The sequence below is a fragment of the Thunnus albacares genome, chromosome 10 (assembly GCF_914725855.1).
Source record: "Thunnus albacares chromosome 10, fThuAlb1.1, whole genome shotgun sequence".
NCBI classification, from domain to species: Eukaryota; Metazoa; Chordata; class Actinopteri; order Scombriformes; family Scombridae; genus Thunnus; species Thunnus albacares.
The window spans coordinates 504,136-522,514 of NC_058115.1; the positions used below are offsets into that span (position 1 = coordinate 504,136).

At 38.8% G+C, this 18,379-nt stretch overlaps 1 protein-coding gene across 2 annotated transcripts in view; it reads left to right on the forward strand.

Moving 5' to 3' along the window:
- Positions 1-18,379, forward strand: part of abhd18 (abhydrolase domain containing 18) — a 28,277-nt gene that overhangs the window by 6,940 nt on the left and 2,958 nt on the right. For both annotated transcript variants that reach the window (XM_044363487.1, XM_044363486.1), the window contains exons 3-11: positions 169-253; positions 345-445; positions 1,699-1,774; positions 10,894-10,978; positions 12,038-12,065; positions 13,746-13,884; positions 14,132-14,221; positions 14,948-15,046; positions 17,925-18,160. In XM_044363487.1, coding sequence (XP_044219422.1) covers positions 169-253; positions 345-445; positions 1,699-1,774; positions 10,894-10,978; positions 12,038-12,065; positions 13,746-13,884; positions 14,132-14,221; positions 14,948-15,046; positions 17,925-18,160 — 939 coding nt within the window. The remainder of the gene's footprint in view (positions 1-168; positions 254-344; positions 446-1,698; positions 1,775-10,893; positions 10,979-12,037; positions 12,066-13,745; positions 13,885-14,131; positions 14,222-14,947; positions 15,047-17,924; positions 18,161-18,379) is intronic.

An 18,379-nucleotide genomic window follows, 5' to 3' on the forward strand; every position in this document is an offset into this window, starting at 1 on the left:
TCATGCTGGCTCAGGAATTTTATGTCCTAAAAATATTGTTACATTGGTCAATATCAAACCAGTTCATTGTAACAGATTTGAGGTCATTCAAATGCTGTTGTGGCATTGGTAATGGAACAGATGGATCTATGCTGATGTTGAACTGATGTGTTTGTTTGTGTTTTGCAGAATCTTTGAGTTCCGTAAGATCATTGGAGACAGAGAGAGGTGTAAGTCTCTGGTACCTGAGGACTATCCAGTTTACATAGACAAGGTACTCCATCTGCTCTCTCTTCATTGCTCACTTGTGTAACTGTTTTTGGATTCTCACAGATATGTGTTCTTGTTTGTTCCTTTATGTCCAGACAGAGGAACACACTGACTGTCAGATCCATGATGGCTTCTTCATCTCTCCTCTTGAGCACTTGGTTCCTGGAATCTTGCCTACAGAGGCTGTGAAAGCCAGGTACAGAACATGATGTAGTCCTGCACCTCTGTTGCCTCATCCACTGCTAATGTGATGATGCCACAGCAGCTAATGCGAGCCCTGTGATCGCTGGAAGCTGTTGAGGAATAGTTTCTGGGTGAATAGCAGTGTAGGAAAATAGCAATTACTAAACCTGAACAGGAAGTTGCAACAGTTAATAGAATACATATTAACAATGAGATTTGAATCCCAAAATAGGATTATAATACTAATGTAGGGAATCTAGTAAAAAGAAAATTCAAAGAAAGGAATAGACACATTGAAAATAGTGTGCGAAATCAGGATGATAAATAAATCGAATGTTACGTCTTCACATCATTCCATGTCCAAGGTGCCAAGTGGTTGGTGTAGGGGTGCAGGAGATGACATCAGTCCAGACAGCTTGGTAGAGCAGTATGGACACCCACATTATTCAGATTTAAATAAATATAGAAAAAGACATGATGAAATAAATAAGCATACATCAGACAAAATATGTGAATTGTGAAATAATCCAAGAAATGTTTGAAACACTGCTCAGTGTTCTGAAATTTGATTTCCTCCTGTTTTTTTTCATACTTTTTGCAGGTTTTTATGTCTCCAAAGTCTGTTTTGATTTTACACATTTTTTTCCCAACCGATGATCTACATCTAATTTCATAATGCTGCTTTTATCACGTTTGTTAGTCAATCAAGACAGGCAGGGCAGAGCCATACATGTGGCCCTGTGAAAAAAAAAAAATTGAGGCACTGTAGATTCTTATCTATCACACAATACCATCGGTGAAGAATCTGATTGGTCCCAAATTTATTCTGCATTTAAACCTTGTGCAGGTGTACCAAGGAGAACTGCTGCTGTTTTAAAGGCAAAGGGTGCTCACACCAAATATTGATTTCATTTAGGTTTTTTTCTGTTTATTGAACTTTGTATTAGTAGTAGTAGTAGTAGTAGTAGTAGTAGTAGTAGTAGTAGTAGTTGACTGATAAATAAGAACTATTCACAGCATTATTTTTGTAAGCATCCTCACTTCACTTTTAGTGCCTAAAACTTTTTCACAGTACTGTATATTTGTATTTGTATGCATTGTGCATTGTTCTGTTAAATGAAAAGAAACATCAGTCACGAACTGCAGCCATATCTACCTTCTATTGAGTTTCACAAAGCCAAATAAGGTATTAACTTAAGTGTTAACTCATGATGTTTGTGTGCTTTGGTTTCCAAGTGAGTCCTCACAGTGTGTCTGTTGTTTCAGGTTCCAGTTTATAGTTCCTAAGAGATGGCAGAAGAACAGACCAGTATGTATCCACTTGGCTGGGACTGGAGATCATGTAAGTTTCTTAACCTTTTAACCTCAACATAGCTTGAACCTTAACATGTAACCAGGTAGCCCCGACAAAGCAGAAAATGGTGGATAAGATATGGCCAGTAGTACTGCAGTTTAGCTCCTGATAGTGGCCATGTTTCTCTTGTAACTTCAGAATTAAAATGTAACATCTGGCATTGAAATAACTCTGAAGCTTATTCTTAACCATACTGAGGAACCAAGTAAGTTTTTGACAATCTTGGTTATGGGTACATGTGACAGTGGAAGTGACCATCTTGCTTGTTTATTCAAACCTAAGAGAAAGGTGAAGCTGGCTAGCAGAGAAATACATCAAAGACCGCTCACTGAGGAACAAAAAAAGAAAATCCCCACAGACACTGATAAATACTGATCAGAGAGATGCAACAGATGTTGTGGGAACCAATTTAGAGACACATCAGTTGGTATCATAACACCAACTAGCAACAGAATCCAGAACAGATATTTGTAGTTTATGTTGATCCTCTTTCTCTATACATCCATACATTTTCACTCTTAAAGGATAAGGCCGGTGATTTTCTATTTTCTTATTGTCAGCAAATCTCTGAACTGATCTACTAACAAGTATTGTGTGTGTACCCTGATATATCTTAGTCCTCTGTGTCGTAGACCTGTGTGCATTAAAAACACGTCATTGAGCCACACCATTGCATGTTTCCACACTTCAGTGTGGGAACAATAGTTTGTTTAGAAATGGCTCCAAAGACTAATAACAGCAATCAGAGTTTGGCAGGCTTGTTGTGCTACATATCACAACCTCTTTACTTTGTGCTACATTGTGCATTTTAAATAACACAGAGCACAGCACAGAGGAATAAGATAATATCAGGCGTTGGATACACACACACAATACTTGTATGTAGATCAATTCATTGTTGGTTTGGCTCTGCACATGAGATTTGTTGTCAATAAGAAAAATATAGAAAATCGTGACACGTTCTAAAATGCATATAATATACTCTACTTCGAATAATAATTTGTCTGATAATGTTTTTCCACAAAAAAAGTTCTGCTGAAAGCAATCACACATTGTTCTTCTAACTCTTTATTCTAATTCCGTCTTCCGTATGTTTTTTGCCGCGTTTCAACTGCTGCATACTTTGTGCTATAAAAACCATTCAACTGTCAATCTGTGCAACTCATTCAGCAGATGTGTGCTTGTATTTTTCTGAATTGTAACATATTTCAGTGATTTTATATAATTTTTTAAAACATTAAAATTTATAATGGCAGTCTATGGGACGAACCGTCCAACTGAGTTGGAACCTTGGTCACTTTGACACTCGACTGCTCGGAAGTCCCTTATCGTACAGATGCCATTCAAACTGTAAAATGTTTACAAAACTTTGAACTTTCAAAGTTATCAGATTGTTTAGTGATATCTTTTGTAGTTTTTCAGCAATTTAAGCCCAAAGTCAGGGGTTTTGCAGACTTTTTCAGGTCTCACCAGTGTGTCATGTGATCAGGCACAGTGGAGAGCACAGATAATTTTAGACCAGAAATGTTTTTCTAAACTGCTGTCACTCCCACAATTTTGACTCCTCAAGCACATATCTAGCCTCAGTTTGTTGCCACAAGCCTCCTATCTCTCAAAATGTAACTAGAAAATGCAATTTCTGTAGAAATTGCGTGTGATTGCTGAAAGCAGCTATTTAGTCTGTCAATTGCATGAAATTGACAAAAAAGCAGTTCAGCTCAGCTCATTAAGTAGATTGACATCACCTGGACTCCTTCATCTCTACTGAGCTCTGCCCTAAGCGGGGCTCGAACTCACAACCTTTGGATCTAAAAGGAATTTAGAAGTGACATGAGCTTAAACCACCGGACTACTCAGACAGCATCCTAAAGAGGAATTGATTTACGGTACATGATAGAGATGTAAAGCAACTTTGTACATGAGAGCAATATTATGAGGAGCACAGCAGTGAGCAGGTATCGAACACACAACCTTGTCATCTGAGGTAAAGCTGATCAGAGAACAGTGTTCTAAACCACTGAGTCAACAGACATTCACAAAAATGAGAGGAAAAAATCTCCATTTTGATGATGAAAATGTATTTGTCTTAAACTAGAGCCTGAAGCCCAGAGATTTGTACATCATTAGTGAAAGCAAGACTAGTTTAACATGAGAATGAATGATATGTGTAAAAAGTGTTTGAAGGAAGAGAAAATCTGTAAGTTTAAGAAACTGGAGTGAGAGGAGACACACATCCTGCAGATTGTATTGCAGTCAATGAGAACATGACAGGGACTCTCTATCAATTAAGGTTCAGATCCCAAAAACTATAAGTCCCATGTGAAATGTATTTTTGGAAACATACTGAGTCAGGATATATGCTTGAGGAGCTAAAGCTGTAGAAGTGATAGCTGTTTAGAATTTTTTCTGGTCTAAAATTATCTGTGCTTTCCACTGTGCCTGATCACATGACACACTGGTGAGATCTGGCAAAACCCCTGATTTTGGGCTTAAATTGCTGAAAAACTACAGAAGATATCGCTAAACAATCTGATAACTTTGAAAATTCAAGTTTTAAGGTTTGAATGGAAAGAGTGTCAAAGTGAAAAAGGTTCCAACTCAGTTGGATGGTTTGTCCCATAGACTGCCATTATAAATTTTAATGTTTTAAAAAATTATACAAAAAATCGCTGAAACATGTTACATTTTAGAAAAATACAAGCACACATCTGCTGAATGAGTTGCACAGATTGACAGTTGAATGGTTTTTATAGCACAAAGTATGCAGCAGTTGAAACATGGCAAAAAACGTATGGAAGACGGAAAAAGAACTAGAAAATGCAATTTCTGTAGAAATTGTGTGTGATTGCTGAAAGCGAATTTAGATTGCATAACTGGAAGCTGAAGAGTATTGAAAAATCTACCAAGATTAAAATCAAAAAAATTACCTAAAATGTGGATTGATATGCTTGTTAAACACATCTTTTCCTGTGCTACAAAGCATGTCTGAGTAGTGCAGTGGTGTGAGCTTATGTCACTTCTGAACTCCTTTTAAATCAAAAAAACTGTGAGTTCAAGCCCTGCTTAGGACATAACTCAGTAGAGTTGAAGGATGCAGGAGTCCACAGGTGATGTCAATCTGCTTAATGAGACTGCTTTTTTGTCAATTTCATGCAATTGACAGACTAAACACCGGAATCTGGCCTGGCATTACTGTGTGACATGTTAGCTCGGTGCATAGCATGTCTGTCTTACAAACATAAGGGTGTAGGTTCAGTTCCACCCATTGCTGATTTTAATCTTGGTAGATTTTTCATTAGTGTTCAGCTTCCAGTTATGCAGTCTAAATCCGCTTTCAGCAATCACATGCAATTTCTACAGAAATTGCATTTTCTAGTTCTTCTCACTCTTTATTCTTTTTCCGTCTTCCGTACGTTTTATGCCGCGTTTCAACTGCTGCATACTTTGTGCTATAAAAACCATTCAACTGTCAATCTGTGCAGCTCATTCAGCAGATGTTTGCTTAACATATTATTAAAACATGGTAACAATGGCACCACCATGTGGTCGGTTATTAAATGTTTTAATATGTTTTTTGTGCTTTGCCTAACAACTCATGAACGGTAAATCCTATCAGAAAAAATTTTGGACAGGATGTTCTTTGGATGATACTGATTAGACTGATACAGGCCACGCCCATTTGTGCCTCCAAATTTTTCCGCCATGTTGTTTTTTTTAATAGACATATGTTTCATCCAATCTTCACCAAACTTAGTACATACCATATTTAGAGGACCCCAAACAAAACGTATTCATTTGTTTTCGGATATCACTTACAGTTTGTCTGTATTGGTTAGCAAAATTTTGAAGGCGTGGCCTAATGCATTTAATGGTCAGTAACTCCTCAATACTGAATCGGATTGTGTAACTTTATAGCATGATATTTCAGCAATTCTGTTGTCTTAATTGAAATGAAACTTTGTACACAAGTTTTCCATGAGAATGTGCACCACATACTGAATCATGGCACCAGTAGCCCCACCTTGTGGTCATAGATAAAACACCACAACTTATTAACTACGAAATCTCTTAAATGTAACATGCCATGGTAATTGAATTCTATTTGTATGGATGGGGATCCTGAACAAGTGTTAAGTATTTTCAGCAGTGCTTTGCGATTTCTTCCAGTTTTCAGCATTCACACGCATTTCCTGCAGGAAATGCATTTCTAGTTTTTTATGGAGTGCAAGAAAGCCAGCTGCATGGTGCATGATAGATATGGCATGGCGAGTTCACGGACCAACCTCCGTATCCAAATTTGCAAAATCAAGACTCAACCTCAACTTTATGCAAACAAGGTCCATCCGGCGGAATGGGGTGGTCCTCGAAACTCAGATCAAACTATCAAACTAGGCAAGGCTGATCAAATATGAATCACTATTCTGTTGCCTATTTCTCGCCTCTGATCTTTTCAGAAACATACTTCAGAAACAAGCCACCCAGTGGCTAGCGACCTGTCACTCAAAGTGGCCACTTCCTTAATTATGCATAAATTTACGGCTTTAAAAAATGTAAATGGGTGAGTTATAAAAAAAATTCACCCCCCATACAGTTGTCATGATAGGGGAAATTAGCTAAAGAAACCAAAACCGTTTCTTGTACCAGGCTGTAAACATGTTTATTTCTGCTGTAAAGCTGGGCATTTTAACATGGGGGTGTATGGGGATTGACTTGCTTTTTTAGCCAGCCTCAAGTGGCCATTCAAGGAACTACAGTTTTTGGCACTTCTGGATTGGCTTCGTTTTTCAGCCCTGGAGCTTGCGGCTTGGTCCAGAGCTGTTGTCGCCAGACTCTGTGGGTCTGCACCATAGCGCTGCACATGACAAGACGCATACAGACAGGCAGGAAAGTTACAGTGAGCTGCTGCCTCCAGTGTCCAGGTTTTCTCCACATTTCAGTTCTGCAAAAGTGCTGCTTGGGTTTTATTAGTAGAGGTGCACACAGAGCTCTCCAAAATCACAAATGAACTTGAGTTTTGCCTCTTTTATTTCTTTGTAGTATTTCTCATCTAGTCTTTTGAAATATTGGACAATGATTCAGACTGGTCTGTAAGAGGTTAATGTCTGAATCTTACTAATTAATGTTGGTCACATGTCACTGAATATAATCTGTGAGGTTGCTGCAGAATCAATACTGATGTTCTTTTTGTTGCCCACAGCTGACTGTGAATTCTTCCCTTTGAGTTTTTGAAATACGTGCAGTGATCACACAGCAGCTGAAAGTGATATGTGCGTCTCAGTGGCGGCTGGTGACTCAAAAAATTGGGGAGGACAGGAGGAAAACCAACATGGAATCTCACAACAAACTGCATCAAACTATATCATTGTCCCACCTAATGAAATCGGAGGGGTGGGGGGCAATATTATATTCCAATAAAACAATTTGCTTGAGTGGTGAAAAGGCTGCTTCTTTAAAGACATTTAGCATATACATAATGTCTCTAAACAAAGAAGTGCTCATTTTAGCCATGGAGTGGATCAAATGTGTCATTTTACCAACAAAGTGAAATTCAAATTTATAGTACTGTTCTATTGTGACAACAAATGTATGTTCTCATCAAAAACAGACAACATATCACATGATTTTCATGTGTTTCCTATATATTTTCTTAGTATACAGAAATATATAAAGTAGCACAAAGCTTATAATGTGATACAGGTTCAGATCAGCGCTGAATACTAGAAAGATTCAACACTTAAAAACATTCACAGATCTATAAGTGTAGGTTCACATCAGAAAGTATTAATGCATTTGTCAATTACATGACTTACACACTCTTATCTATATGTATGATATACAAAATATAGTCCAAAAAGCTGACATGTTAACACTAGGGGTGTTAACATGAACACAAAACTCACGGTTCGGATCATATCACGGATTTGAGTCACGGGTCGGATCATTATTAGGATCAGCGAAAAAAAGGGGGGAGACAAATAAAACTTTTTTTCTATTTATCTGTAACACTTACAGCCAGAAACAGCAAGGAACTTTTGCCCATGGTCTGAAATGAAAACAACATTTAAGATGTCCAATGTTTAAATAAAATAAAATAAAATATATAAAATATTCAATGCTCAGTTATTGCAATATGAGGCATGAAACCTTCCTCTTTTAAACAATGAATGAAACAGCCTCTGTCTACATCATCAAAACTTGATGATAACAAACATTCACTGCTAATGTCAGTTAGCAGCTAGATAGCTAATTAGCTGCTCAGCTGCAGCACATTAAACAGCAGGTAAACATAACTCAAATGTCACTTCGGACACGTTAGATGCTGGTTTGATCGTTGCTCTTCAAAATCCCTGTTAGCGACACGCTGTCTGCCCATGACTTGTATTTACAGCAGTTTGTTTACTTTGTCTTAAATGAGACATTAAATTTTGCAATTAATCTGCAGTTCATATACCTGCCGTACCGTGGGGGTGATCCGTACAGATCACGGATCAACTACCATCTGTTACACCACTAGTTAACACTTGTTATTCTAGTTACTTTAAGCTTATTACTCAATATACGGCTCAGCTTAAAAATGAACTAAAGAAACTGTCAGAACCAAGCAGCCAGACCTCCTGCACTCATTCACTAATCACACATCAACAGGTGACTGAACAACCACTCAATTAAAAACAAATGAATGAATGAGTCCAGACAGCTCACTGTAACTTCAACAAGCAAACTAACATTACCCACAACACATTATATGATCTCTGCTGCATTCTTGTTAAGGAAATAAAGAACACAAAAAAGCCACACAGAGACATTTAACCATCAGAGATGAAATTAGCAACCAAAGAGACAGAGAGAGAGAAGCTGTATCTGACTCACGTTATCTGACGTTAGTCATCTTGTACGTTAGTTAACAGAACTTTATGGCTGCTGGTTAACCAGTCTGATATCATTAGTAACAATAACAAACAAGCTAACTCTCCTGGTTGTTTCTCCAGTTGCTTCTCTCTCCAGCCTCCTTGGCAGCGTCCTGCTGCTGCTGCGCTGCACAATCCAGATAATTTCTCCCATTAGTTTAACAACAGTCCTTAATAGTCCCTCCATGGATGTATAAAGAGTCCTTCAGGCTGCTACAACAAGCCAGCTGTTGCATTGGCTATCACAAGGAGCTAACTACTGCTGCTACTCTGCCGTGCAGTGGAGAGAAATGAAGATGACATCTGGAAACTATCATTGGACCAACTCGATGTCAATATTGCATTCTGGTTGTTGGTTGGTAAGGGAGGACATCCTCCCTTGGAGTGTCATTTTACGTGTCATGGCCAATCACAGATTAGCATGAAAAAAAAAAGAAATACATTGAGTCCAATGTAAGAGATCCCGCCCTGCACAGGACAGCATGCACCCATCCTCCTCTGTCCCCCACTCCACCTCCATCAATTGCAACCCTCGCCCCCCACCCCCCACCCCCCACACTTCACACATTGCCCTTTCACCTCCCGCCCTGCAGGTGTCGCTGTTGAAGCATTTAAAACAGAATTTCAGTAATGGATTTTTTCCAAAGAAGAGAGAAAAAATACTTTATAAATAATACTGAGATTTGGTAATGGTTTATTTCAACCAAATATTCTTTTTTATATTTTGATCTCCCTTTTACCTCTCAAAAAAATAGAGGAGGATCAACTTCCTCTGCCTCTATGGACCAGCCTCCACTGGTATGTCTCCAAATTAAGAGGCACATGGCACAGTAGCGGTAATTTCTTTAATTATTTAAATTCACCCCAACATGCCAACCGGATTGGTAAGGATCTTACAGTATTGTTCAGATGTTCTTATACACATCCAACAGATCTTTTTCTTGGTTTATACAATAAGAGGCCCTTCTCAGTATGAATCCGGAAGTCTGTCAGAGTTGTCTGGGCATTTTTATCACAAGTAGCTAAAAGTCTACTCACGGTCTCCTGTCAAGTTTGTTATCTTAAATTACAGTTTTGCTGCTTAACTGTTTTTCTCAATATTTGCTGCAGTGACATTACCGCATGCATCCGTGTTTCCATATACTGAACACAGCCTTAAATCCTTATAGAAACACTTTTTATTGTACCATAGTGTGTGTGTGTGTGTTGCCTGATAAGACAAATAGGTCTATCATTAAGCACAAACAGGAAGTGGTATTATTGTGTTTTGGGACTTGATAGTTGGTTCTTCACAGAAATTAACTTCTTTGTTCCACAGATACATCTAGGCCTCTTAACTAGGGCCAGGTCGCCCAAAAACATGTTTTCTCTCTTAGGTCTACATCAAGTCGTATCAACTCCTGGACAAATTTGGCTTAGCCCTAGATCTTTTTCAAGACCTAAAAGTGCCCCCGTCTTACTTTACTGTAAAGTCCATTCTCAGTGTATGTGCACTGGAGGCTTCAAGTTTCCACATCACTCTTGTGTAAGTTGAATATTGGACCAGGATTGTCTCCAAACTAATCGTGATGTCACAAATCAAGCTCATAGGCCCACCCCCAGATTTTCAATAAGCACAGATAAATTTCCACCTTCAACAAATAAACATGACAGCCCTCCAGTGTCAAACTCTGCACAGTGTGAAGCTCAAACATCCAACTGTAGGAACAAGAAGAAAATATTTTTGAATGGAGGGGAACTTTGAGTATTTATGCTTTTTAGAATTGTTTAGTGACAAATGATTAGCTACTACTATGTTATTTCCTGCTACGTCCTACAGATAAACACATTTTTAGCCAGTTATTACTATATAATTATGTAAGACATGTTAGTTAATGACTGTACTACCTATTTAATAAATATGCCCACTGAGCCTGTCTGAACAAATATTGAAAATCAGTGGACAAGTCAGTCTTCTTTTATAGAAGCAAAAATGCTTTATGGTTATCTTTGTGCAACACTGATGAATATAGTGGAGGATTGGTATATGTACTGTTTCAGTTTCCATGTATTAACATGAAAAGAACTGGTGTCATTGGTGTGTGTGTGTGTGTGTGTGTGTGTGTGTGTGTGTGTGTGTGTGTGTGTGTGTGTGTGTGTGTGTGTGTGTGTGTGTGTGTGTGTGTGTGTGTGTGTGTGTGTGTGTGTGTGTGTGTGTAGTTTTTCTGGCGTCGGAGGACCCTGATGGCCAGGCCCATGATTAAAGAGACAGGAATGGCTTCACTGCTTCTGGAGAACCCTTATTATATCCTTCTCTTGTTTTTTCACATCTGCTGTTTTTTTGTTAATTTCCCTCGAAAATAATTCTCATGGACAGCCCCTGGTACCCTATATTGTCTGCATCCTACTGTGCTTTAACTTATACTATGGCACTTTTAGCTGTGTATAGTTTTGATAATGTAGAATAAAATTATAACCATATCTATAAAAGGTTATATTATTCTCTGAAACATTTGTGTGCTGTTTGAATTTGAAAAGATACAAGCTTAAATCATAAATTATAGCATTTTTCTGGTTTGATCATTTGGAACTTCAGCTAGTAAGTAGTATGACAAATGGTAAATGGTCACATGACAGGTTACTGCTGCTTTAAAGGGGCACTTCAGTGGTTTAATGTTGCGCTTCCATCACGTCGAGTTATGATACCCAAAACAGACAAAAAATGAGGATATTCTAACTTTTAGTTCCTAGTGTGGGTCACACCCCAAAAACACTAATGCCCATAATGCAATACTTCATTAGACTAATATAATATCCCAATGTATTTTAAACTCCACATGTCTGATTTGAAACACAGGCTTTTAGGCATATAGATTTACAGTCTCCAAGGTCAAGCTGGGATACAGTGCATTCAGAAAGTATTCAGACCCCTTCACTTTTTTCACATCAGACTTGACAAAGCTCTTTCAGAGCCACAGAAGACATTATACAACTGTTTTCACAGGCTGAAGTACTCCCCATGACATGTAAACTGACTTTCTTGCGTAAAATTAGTGTGGTGTTCCATTAAGTGTGTATATTCAGTGTTAATCTAATACCTTGAACATATAGTAGGCTAACAGGTTTGCAGGCACAATCAATAATTTGCAAGCATAATCAATAAATATTAAAGAGTGTATTTGTTTGCTTGCAGCATGCACATACATGGAAGTGGGTAGAAGAGAGAATTAAGAAATCTTCTGATATACATCATAATTCTGTCGTCTGTTTATATGATTATGTCTTCTTGTTATCTTTATCTGATGTCATGGAAATTGGTATGTTATCTGTGAAAATATTTTCTATTCCTTGACTAACCTTTTACATGGCTATCGTAAACCCAAAGACCAACTGTAAGTTAACACCCCATCACACACTAGTAACCTATTTGGGTTTTTGATTTCCCAAAGTGGACCAGAGTGGGCTTTTCGGTTTTAAAAATGAAGAATTTTCAAAACTTAGATGCCTGACAAGGGCTCAGGATGCATTTGATGGCTACTTACATGTCATCATACGGCTGTAAGTAGTGACTTGCCAACAAGCTAACTGTTTTGACTTTGTATTTTGGTTTTAAAATCTGAAAAGAAGAAATCTAAACAGCCCTTAGTTTGCCAGGATCTGATGATGATTGTGCTCTTTGTAATATAACTGACTGGCAGAGCATGTCTTTAGTACAACAAACATGTGCATTGTCAGTAACATTGGTTATTTGTGGTTCAAATACAGACAGAAAGTTTGTATAAATACAGTAAAGCCCAAAATATTATGTATTCTTTTGACTAATACAGATATTGAGATTTTAACAACATATCATCTGATATTCATATTTTTCATGTTAATGTCAAAAATTGCAATCTAATTGTGTGGAAGCAGAATTACAACTTGCATTAGGTTTGTAATTTATTTTTGAATAAGTTGTTTTGTCTGTAACTTGCTGCATATGTTTGATACCTCAGCATCACACATATACAAAAATCACAACACTACTGCTTGGGTATTTGGGATCTTGGGCAGAATGAGATGTCCCATTTTGTCTTCACCACTTCATTGTGTGTTCAAGCACACAATCAATCTCTGATTGCTATTGTTTGTTACTAGTGAGAGTTTGGCAGGTTGGACTGGGTATTGTTTGAAATGTATGCTTGTGCTGATGCAGATATCAAAACTACTTTTTCCCTCACATTGAGAAGTATAAACATGTTTTTTTTCTAAAAAATCTTTTTTTTTCATTGAACAAAAAAGCTCTCAAATTACATGTCATGTCAATTATGAATCTAACCAGATATTCAGCTTTTAGTATTCGATAGTTTTTGATACTCTGTATGAAAAATGTATTGACATTCAATACCCTGCCTTGTGTTGAAAATCTGGGAGAGGAAATTTGTAGCTTGCGCCTTCGCAGAAGACAGCATGGATTCACAGCACTTACAATGGATCCCAATGGAGATGCAGCAAAAAAAGTATCATAACAAACTTCTCAAACCACTCCTGAAGCGTAACTGACCTCTCCCATGTTGATATATGTATATTCAGTGTGTTCCAAACTCATTCTTTCTCCACAATAAAGCTAAATACACTATTTCTGTGTTGCGCTGTCATCTCCATAGCTTCAAAGTTCCATTGGAAGTATTATATTTGTGAAATGTGAAAAGTGCCTTGAGATGACTTCTGTTGTGATATGGCGCTATATAAATAAAGATTGATTGATTGATTGATTGATTGATATATTTAACTATTTATTTGGTAAAGCAGTGGGGATCAGCATAGAAGTGGACTATCCTACAGGGGTGATTTGAGAAGTTTCTATGGATGGTTTGATGTGTTTTTTCTCATGACTCAGGGTCAATTTTGGAATCTATTCTAACTGATGTGAATTCAGGCTAACTACAGCTGCCATCCTCTGTGAAGAAACAAGCTATTAACTGCTCAGAGCCACCTGCAAGACTGGAGGGGGTGATAATCAAATACTAAGATAGATTGCTGGGATTAATTAAATGTAAAGTAAACAGGGACATTATTTGTGAGCATTTTAGGCGGTCCAGTTTAAAGAATGTGTCAGACCTGTTTGTGATGGGAGGGGCTTTGATCCTGGAGTCCACAGTGCTTCTCCGTTGGCTGGAGAGAGAGGGATACTGGCCTCTAGGAATGACTGGCATCTCCATGGGAGGATATGTGAGTCACCAAAACAACACACATGCTGTCATTTCATATGTTAATGCAGTTTTCACATCACTTTCCTCTTATCAAATCCATATATTCTCCCAGTTTTGCACTAAATAAGTAGCCAACATGCTTGTTATCCTGGAGACCCATAGTCACCAGCATCTTGCTTTAAACATGATAATAAATGTCTTACATGCAAGTCCGCATAAAAATACAATTCCAAAATAATGCTTAATCCTTCTCTGTGTGTGTGCAGATGGCATCCCTGGCAGTGACTAACTGGCCGAAGCCCATCCCTCTGATTCCCTGTCTGTCCTGGTCCACTGCCTCAAGTGTCTTCACCACGGTAACACACCCTTTCTACCTGACATGAATAATTCAGAAGACTTATTACTGCAGCATTAGGGTTGACTTCATAACCAAACACTTTAGTAGAGGTTCTGTAAGTGTTTTCTCCTTACTGCTTTGAGTGTAAGTAATGTGGCACAAAATCCACAGTCCTTGTTCTGTGCAAAAATGCATTCTAAAGTTCAGCTGAAGCTAATATGAGGCTTCAACAGTTTGAGTTAGACAAATCTAGACGGTATCTTCCAAAGTTAGTCTTTTTAGTATCAAGTTCCCCCTTTGTGGAAACAGTGTGGTTATCATACTAACAACATTGTAACTTTGGAAGATACCCTGTAGATTTGTCAAAGTCAGACTGCTGAATCCTAATGTTTCAGCTGAACCTAAGAACACTTATTTGCACAGAACAAGGACTGTGGATTTTATTACCTATTATTTACAGTGAGAGCCAGCATGGATAGGAGGAATTATTACAGTGACCAATAACTCTTTAAATGTACATACAGGCATGTGAGTATTGTTTTAAAATATATTTGAAAAAATGTGAACCTATCCCTTAATGTGAGGATGAATTGGTTCAGATTGTGGTTGTTTTTTCTTGACTAAAACTGGAGCACAGTAGCTCTGTGTGTATGTGTGTTTGCTACCACATATTGTCCTCCTATATGACCCTGTCACACTGTGTGTGTGTGTGTGTGTGTGTGTGTGTGTGTGTGTGTGTTTGTAGGGTGTGCTGAGTAAAGCAGTGAACTGGACAGAGCTGGAGAAGCAGTATGCCATTAATTCAGTGTATGAAGAGATCATTAAGCTGTTGGAGTACTGTGGGGTATGTTGTCCTTCAACTGTTCATGAAGATCCCTTACTCATTCTCTTACATAGTGATTAAAAATGTTCAATTGTTATGTAGTGTTTAAATTTCTCATAAGAACCAGGGCAGCACAACTGGCTTTAAAGCCCCTGGAAAGGCAAATTAATCATGCTATTAATCAGGCTATTAATCATGTAATTTGGGATCTAATGTGCATATAGTAAACACCTAAAAAGTAAATGGACTGTACTTGTATAGCACCTTTCTAGTCTTCCAACCACTCAAAGCACTTTTACACTACAAATCACATTCACCTATTCACACATACGCTGAATGGGAACAAGGCTACCATGCAAGGTCCCAACCTGCCCATCAGAGGAAACTAACCATTCACACACATTCATACACTGATTGCACAGCCATCAGGAGCAATTTGGGGTTAAATATCTTGCCCAAGGACACGTCGGCATGTGGACTGGAGGAGCCAGGAATTGAACCGCTGATCTTCCAATTAGTGGACAACCTGCTCAACCTCCTGAGCCACAGGACATAGCTTTTGACATGATAGTAGTAGCAGGTGCTAACAGGCTAAGCTAACTGTGTCAGTGGCTAACCAGCTTGAGGAAACTACAACTGTGGGTCCCAAAAGGAAGTAAAACTACAACTGTGGGTCCTTATAACGCTTATCACTTCAATTTTTCATATAAAAAATGAAGTTCAAGCGACCATCTCACCTTCTCGCACGGGCGTAACCATAGAAACGTTTATGATGAAGATGACATCGTTTTCTCCTCCAGCACACCAACAGGCGGGCACTGTGCCATGCGGCTACTATAATACTGTACGCAGCTACTATAGTAAAAATCACGGGTGCTGGTGTATAAATGAACCATCCTTTTATTCCAAAAGTCATAAATAAAGCAAGGGAAGTACATTTTATAAAGCCCTGAGGGCGGGAGTGGATGAACCCACTTAAAGAGTACCCGCCCAGACGGGACGCTCTAAGAAGTAAAGTGAACAAGCTCGCAAGGAGGCAAGGATCATTTCATTGGTCAACACTAAACCTGGCCTTCTATTGGTTTGGGGATTTTGACACGGTTGTTGCACAAAAAGTCCAAGAGCAGAGGAGAAATCTGAGAGCAGAAGTTTCAGTGCAAGGAGAAGAGCTGAAGCTTGAGCGCAGGAAATCTGTGCAAGCAACATTATATTTGAGTGCAAGGGCAGGGTTTTGAGGGACAAATTACAAAATCTGAACGTGAAATCAATAAATTATGCTCTCAAATTGATATACCACGCTCTTGAATAAAGATAGGGAAATAGCTCCATAGGGCTAAACTAGAAAATTTATTACTTAATAAATACCTGCCTAATCATATTTAAGAGAAAGATGATTGACGTGGCTATCTGGCCAAGCTGATTTCCCAACACTTACTTACATCTCCCCCATGAGAAAACAATGGTAAATGGACTGTACTTGTATAGCGCCTTTCTAGTCTTCCGACCACTCAAAGCGCTTTTTACACTACGAATCACATTCACCCATTCACACACATTCATACGCTGAATGGGTACAGGGGCTACCATGGAAGGTCCCAACCTGCCCATCAGAGAAAGCTAACCATTCACACACATTCATACACTGATCAGGAGCAATTTTGGGGTTAAGTGTCTGGAGGAGCCAGGAATCGAACCGCTGATCTTCCGATTAGTGGATGACTGCTCTACCTCCTGAGCCACAGCCGCCCCAAATGCACTGCACTTCTCTTTGCTTTTAGCTAGAATGAGAATTCAAATTAGCCTGATGTGGTATGAAAGTTACTTAAGCTAACTAGCAGACTTGGGTACACTATCCAAATCTGTATTAATCACGGAGTTGATAATAAGCTCAAAAGTTTTGAATAGAAAAGCTAATGCTAACCGTTTCATGTAAATGAATGGAAGATGCTAAAACGATTAGCATCATACTGGCGCAGGAGTAGAAATACCTCAGTATTTGGGGGGATACCTAGAATTTCCTCAAGCGTCCGAGGTGAAACAGTCTCTGCTTTGCCTTTCTCATCACTGAGTCAGTATGCAGCACCCAGGTCAGGCCCTTGGTGATGTGGACACCAAGGTACTTGAAGCTGTCCACCAAGGACCCGTTGATATTAAGGGGGGCGTAGTTCCTTCCCTGCTTCTTCCCAAAGTACACTATCAGTTCCTTAGTCTTTCTGATGTTCAGGAGTAGGTTGTTGTCCTGACACCAGTGGGTCAGGTTGTCTACTTCCTTCAGGTAGGCCTTTTCATTGTTATCTGTGATCAGGCCCAACACAGCTGTGTCATCAGCTAACTTGATGATGGTGTTGGAGTTGAAAATGGCTACACAATCATGTGTGTACAGGGAGTGCAGCAGCCATTCAAAGCACTTCATCACTACAGAGGTGAGTGCCACTGGGCAGGAGTCATTCAGGCAGGCGGGTCTTGTTTTTGTGGGCACAGAAATGATGGTGGACTTCTTGAAGCACATGGGAATGACAGACAGAGCCAAGGACAGGTTGAATATCATTGTGAACACTGGCGCAAGTTGGTCAGCACATAGTTTTAGGACCCACCCATTGATACTGTCTGGTCCTGCTGCTTTCTTGGTGTTGCTTGAAAGCCCTCTTAACATCATGCTCAGAAAGGGTGATAGTTGTGGAAGGTGCACCAACCTATCCATTAACCTCTGTTTTAGCTGTTCTTGCTTGCTGGCTGCTGATCAAAGCAAGCATAAAAGTATAGTAAAAGGATTCTGCTGGAGAACTAATCCCCTATTAACAAACACATACATGAACACATATAACACATACATTAACACATATGAGCCTCAAAAAGTACAATGTGTCTGTCTTTTGGTCTGTGTGTCCACATTTATCAGGCTGATTCCTTTAAGATGGGTCAAGAACTTGTGAAGAACTCTCCAGGTAGTGTGGACTCTTTAGAGCATCTGCTGGGCTTGTCTGGAGATGACAACGCATCAGAGGCCAAGTACTGCAAGGCTGGGGGGGAAGCTGAGGCTGGTCGAGGCCTGTTGATTGGAGGCCCTGGAGACAAAGTAGACCAATTATTATCATCAGTGAACAGCAGTGGAATTAACTTAGACACTCTACCAAGGTAATCAATTGAAGGACAAGGCTTCACATATTATGTTTATATTTGTAATATCCACTTTTTCTCCCTTTGATATATTGAAAATACATGTGCAAGTTACACATTTATAGTTTCCTGGACATATGTTCCATATATCTATAACTTACATATACATTGGTAAGTTGAATATATTTAAACACCTATCTATCTAATCTATCATTAGGGCTCCTAGCACATTGTACT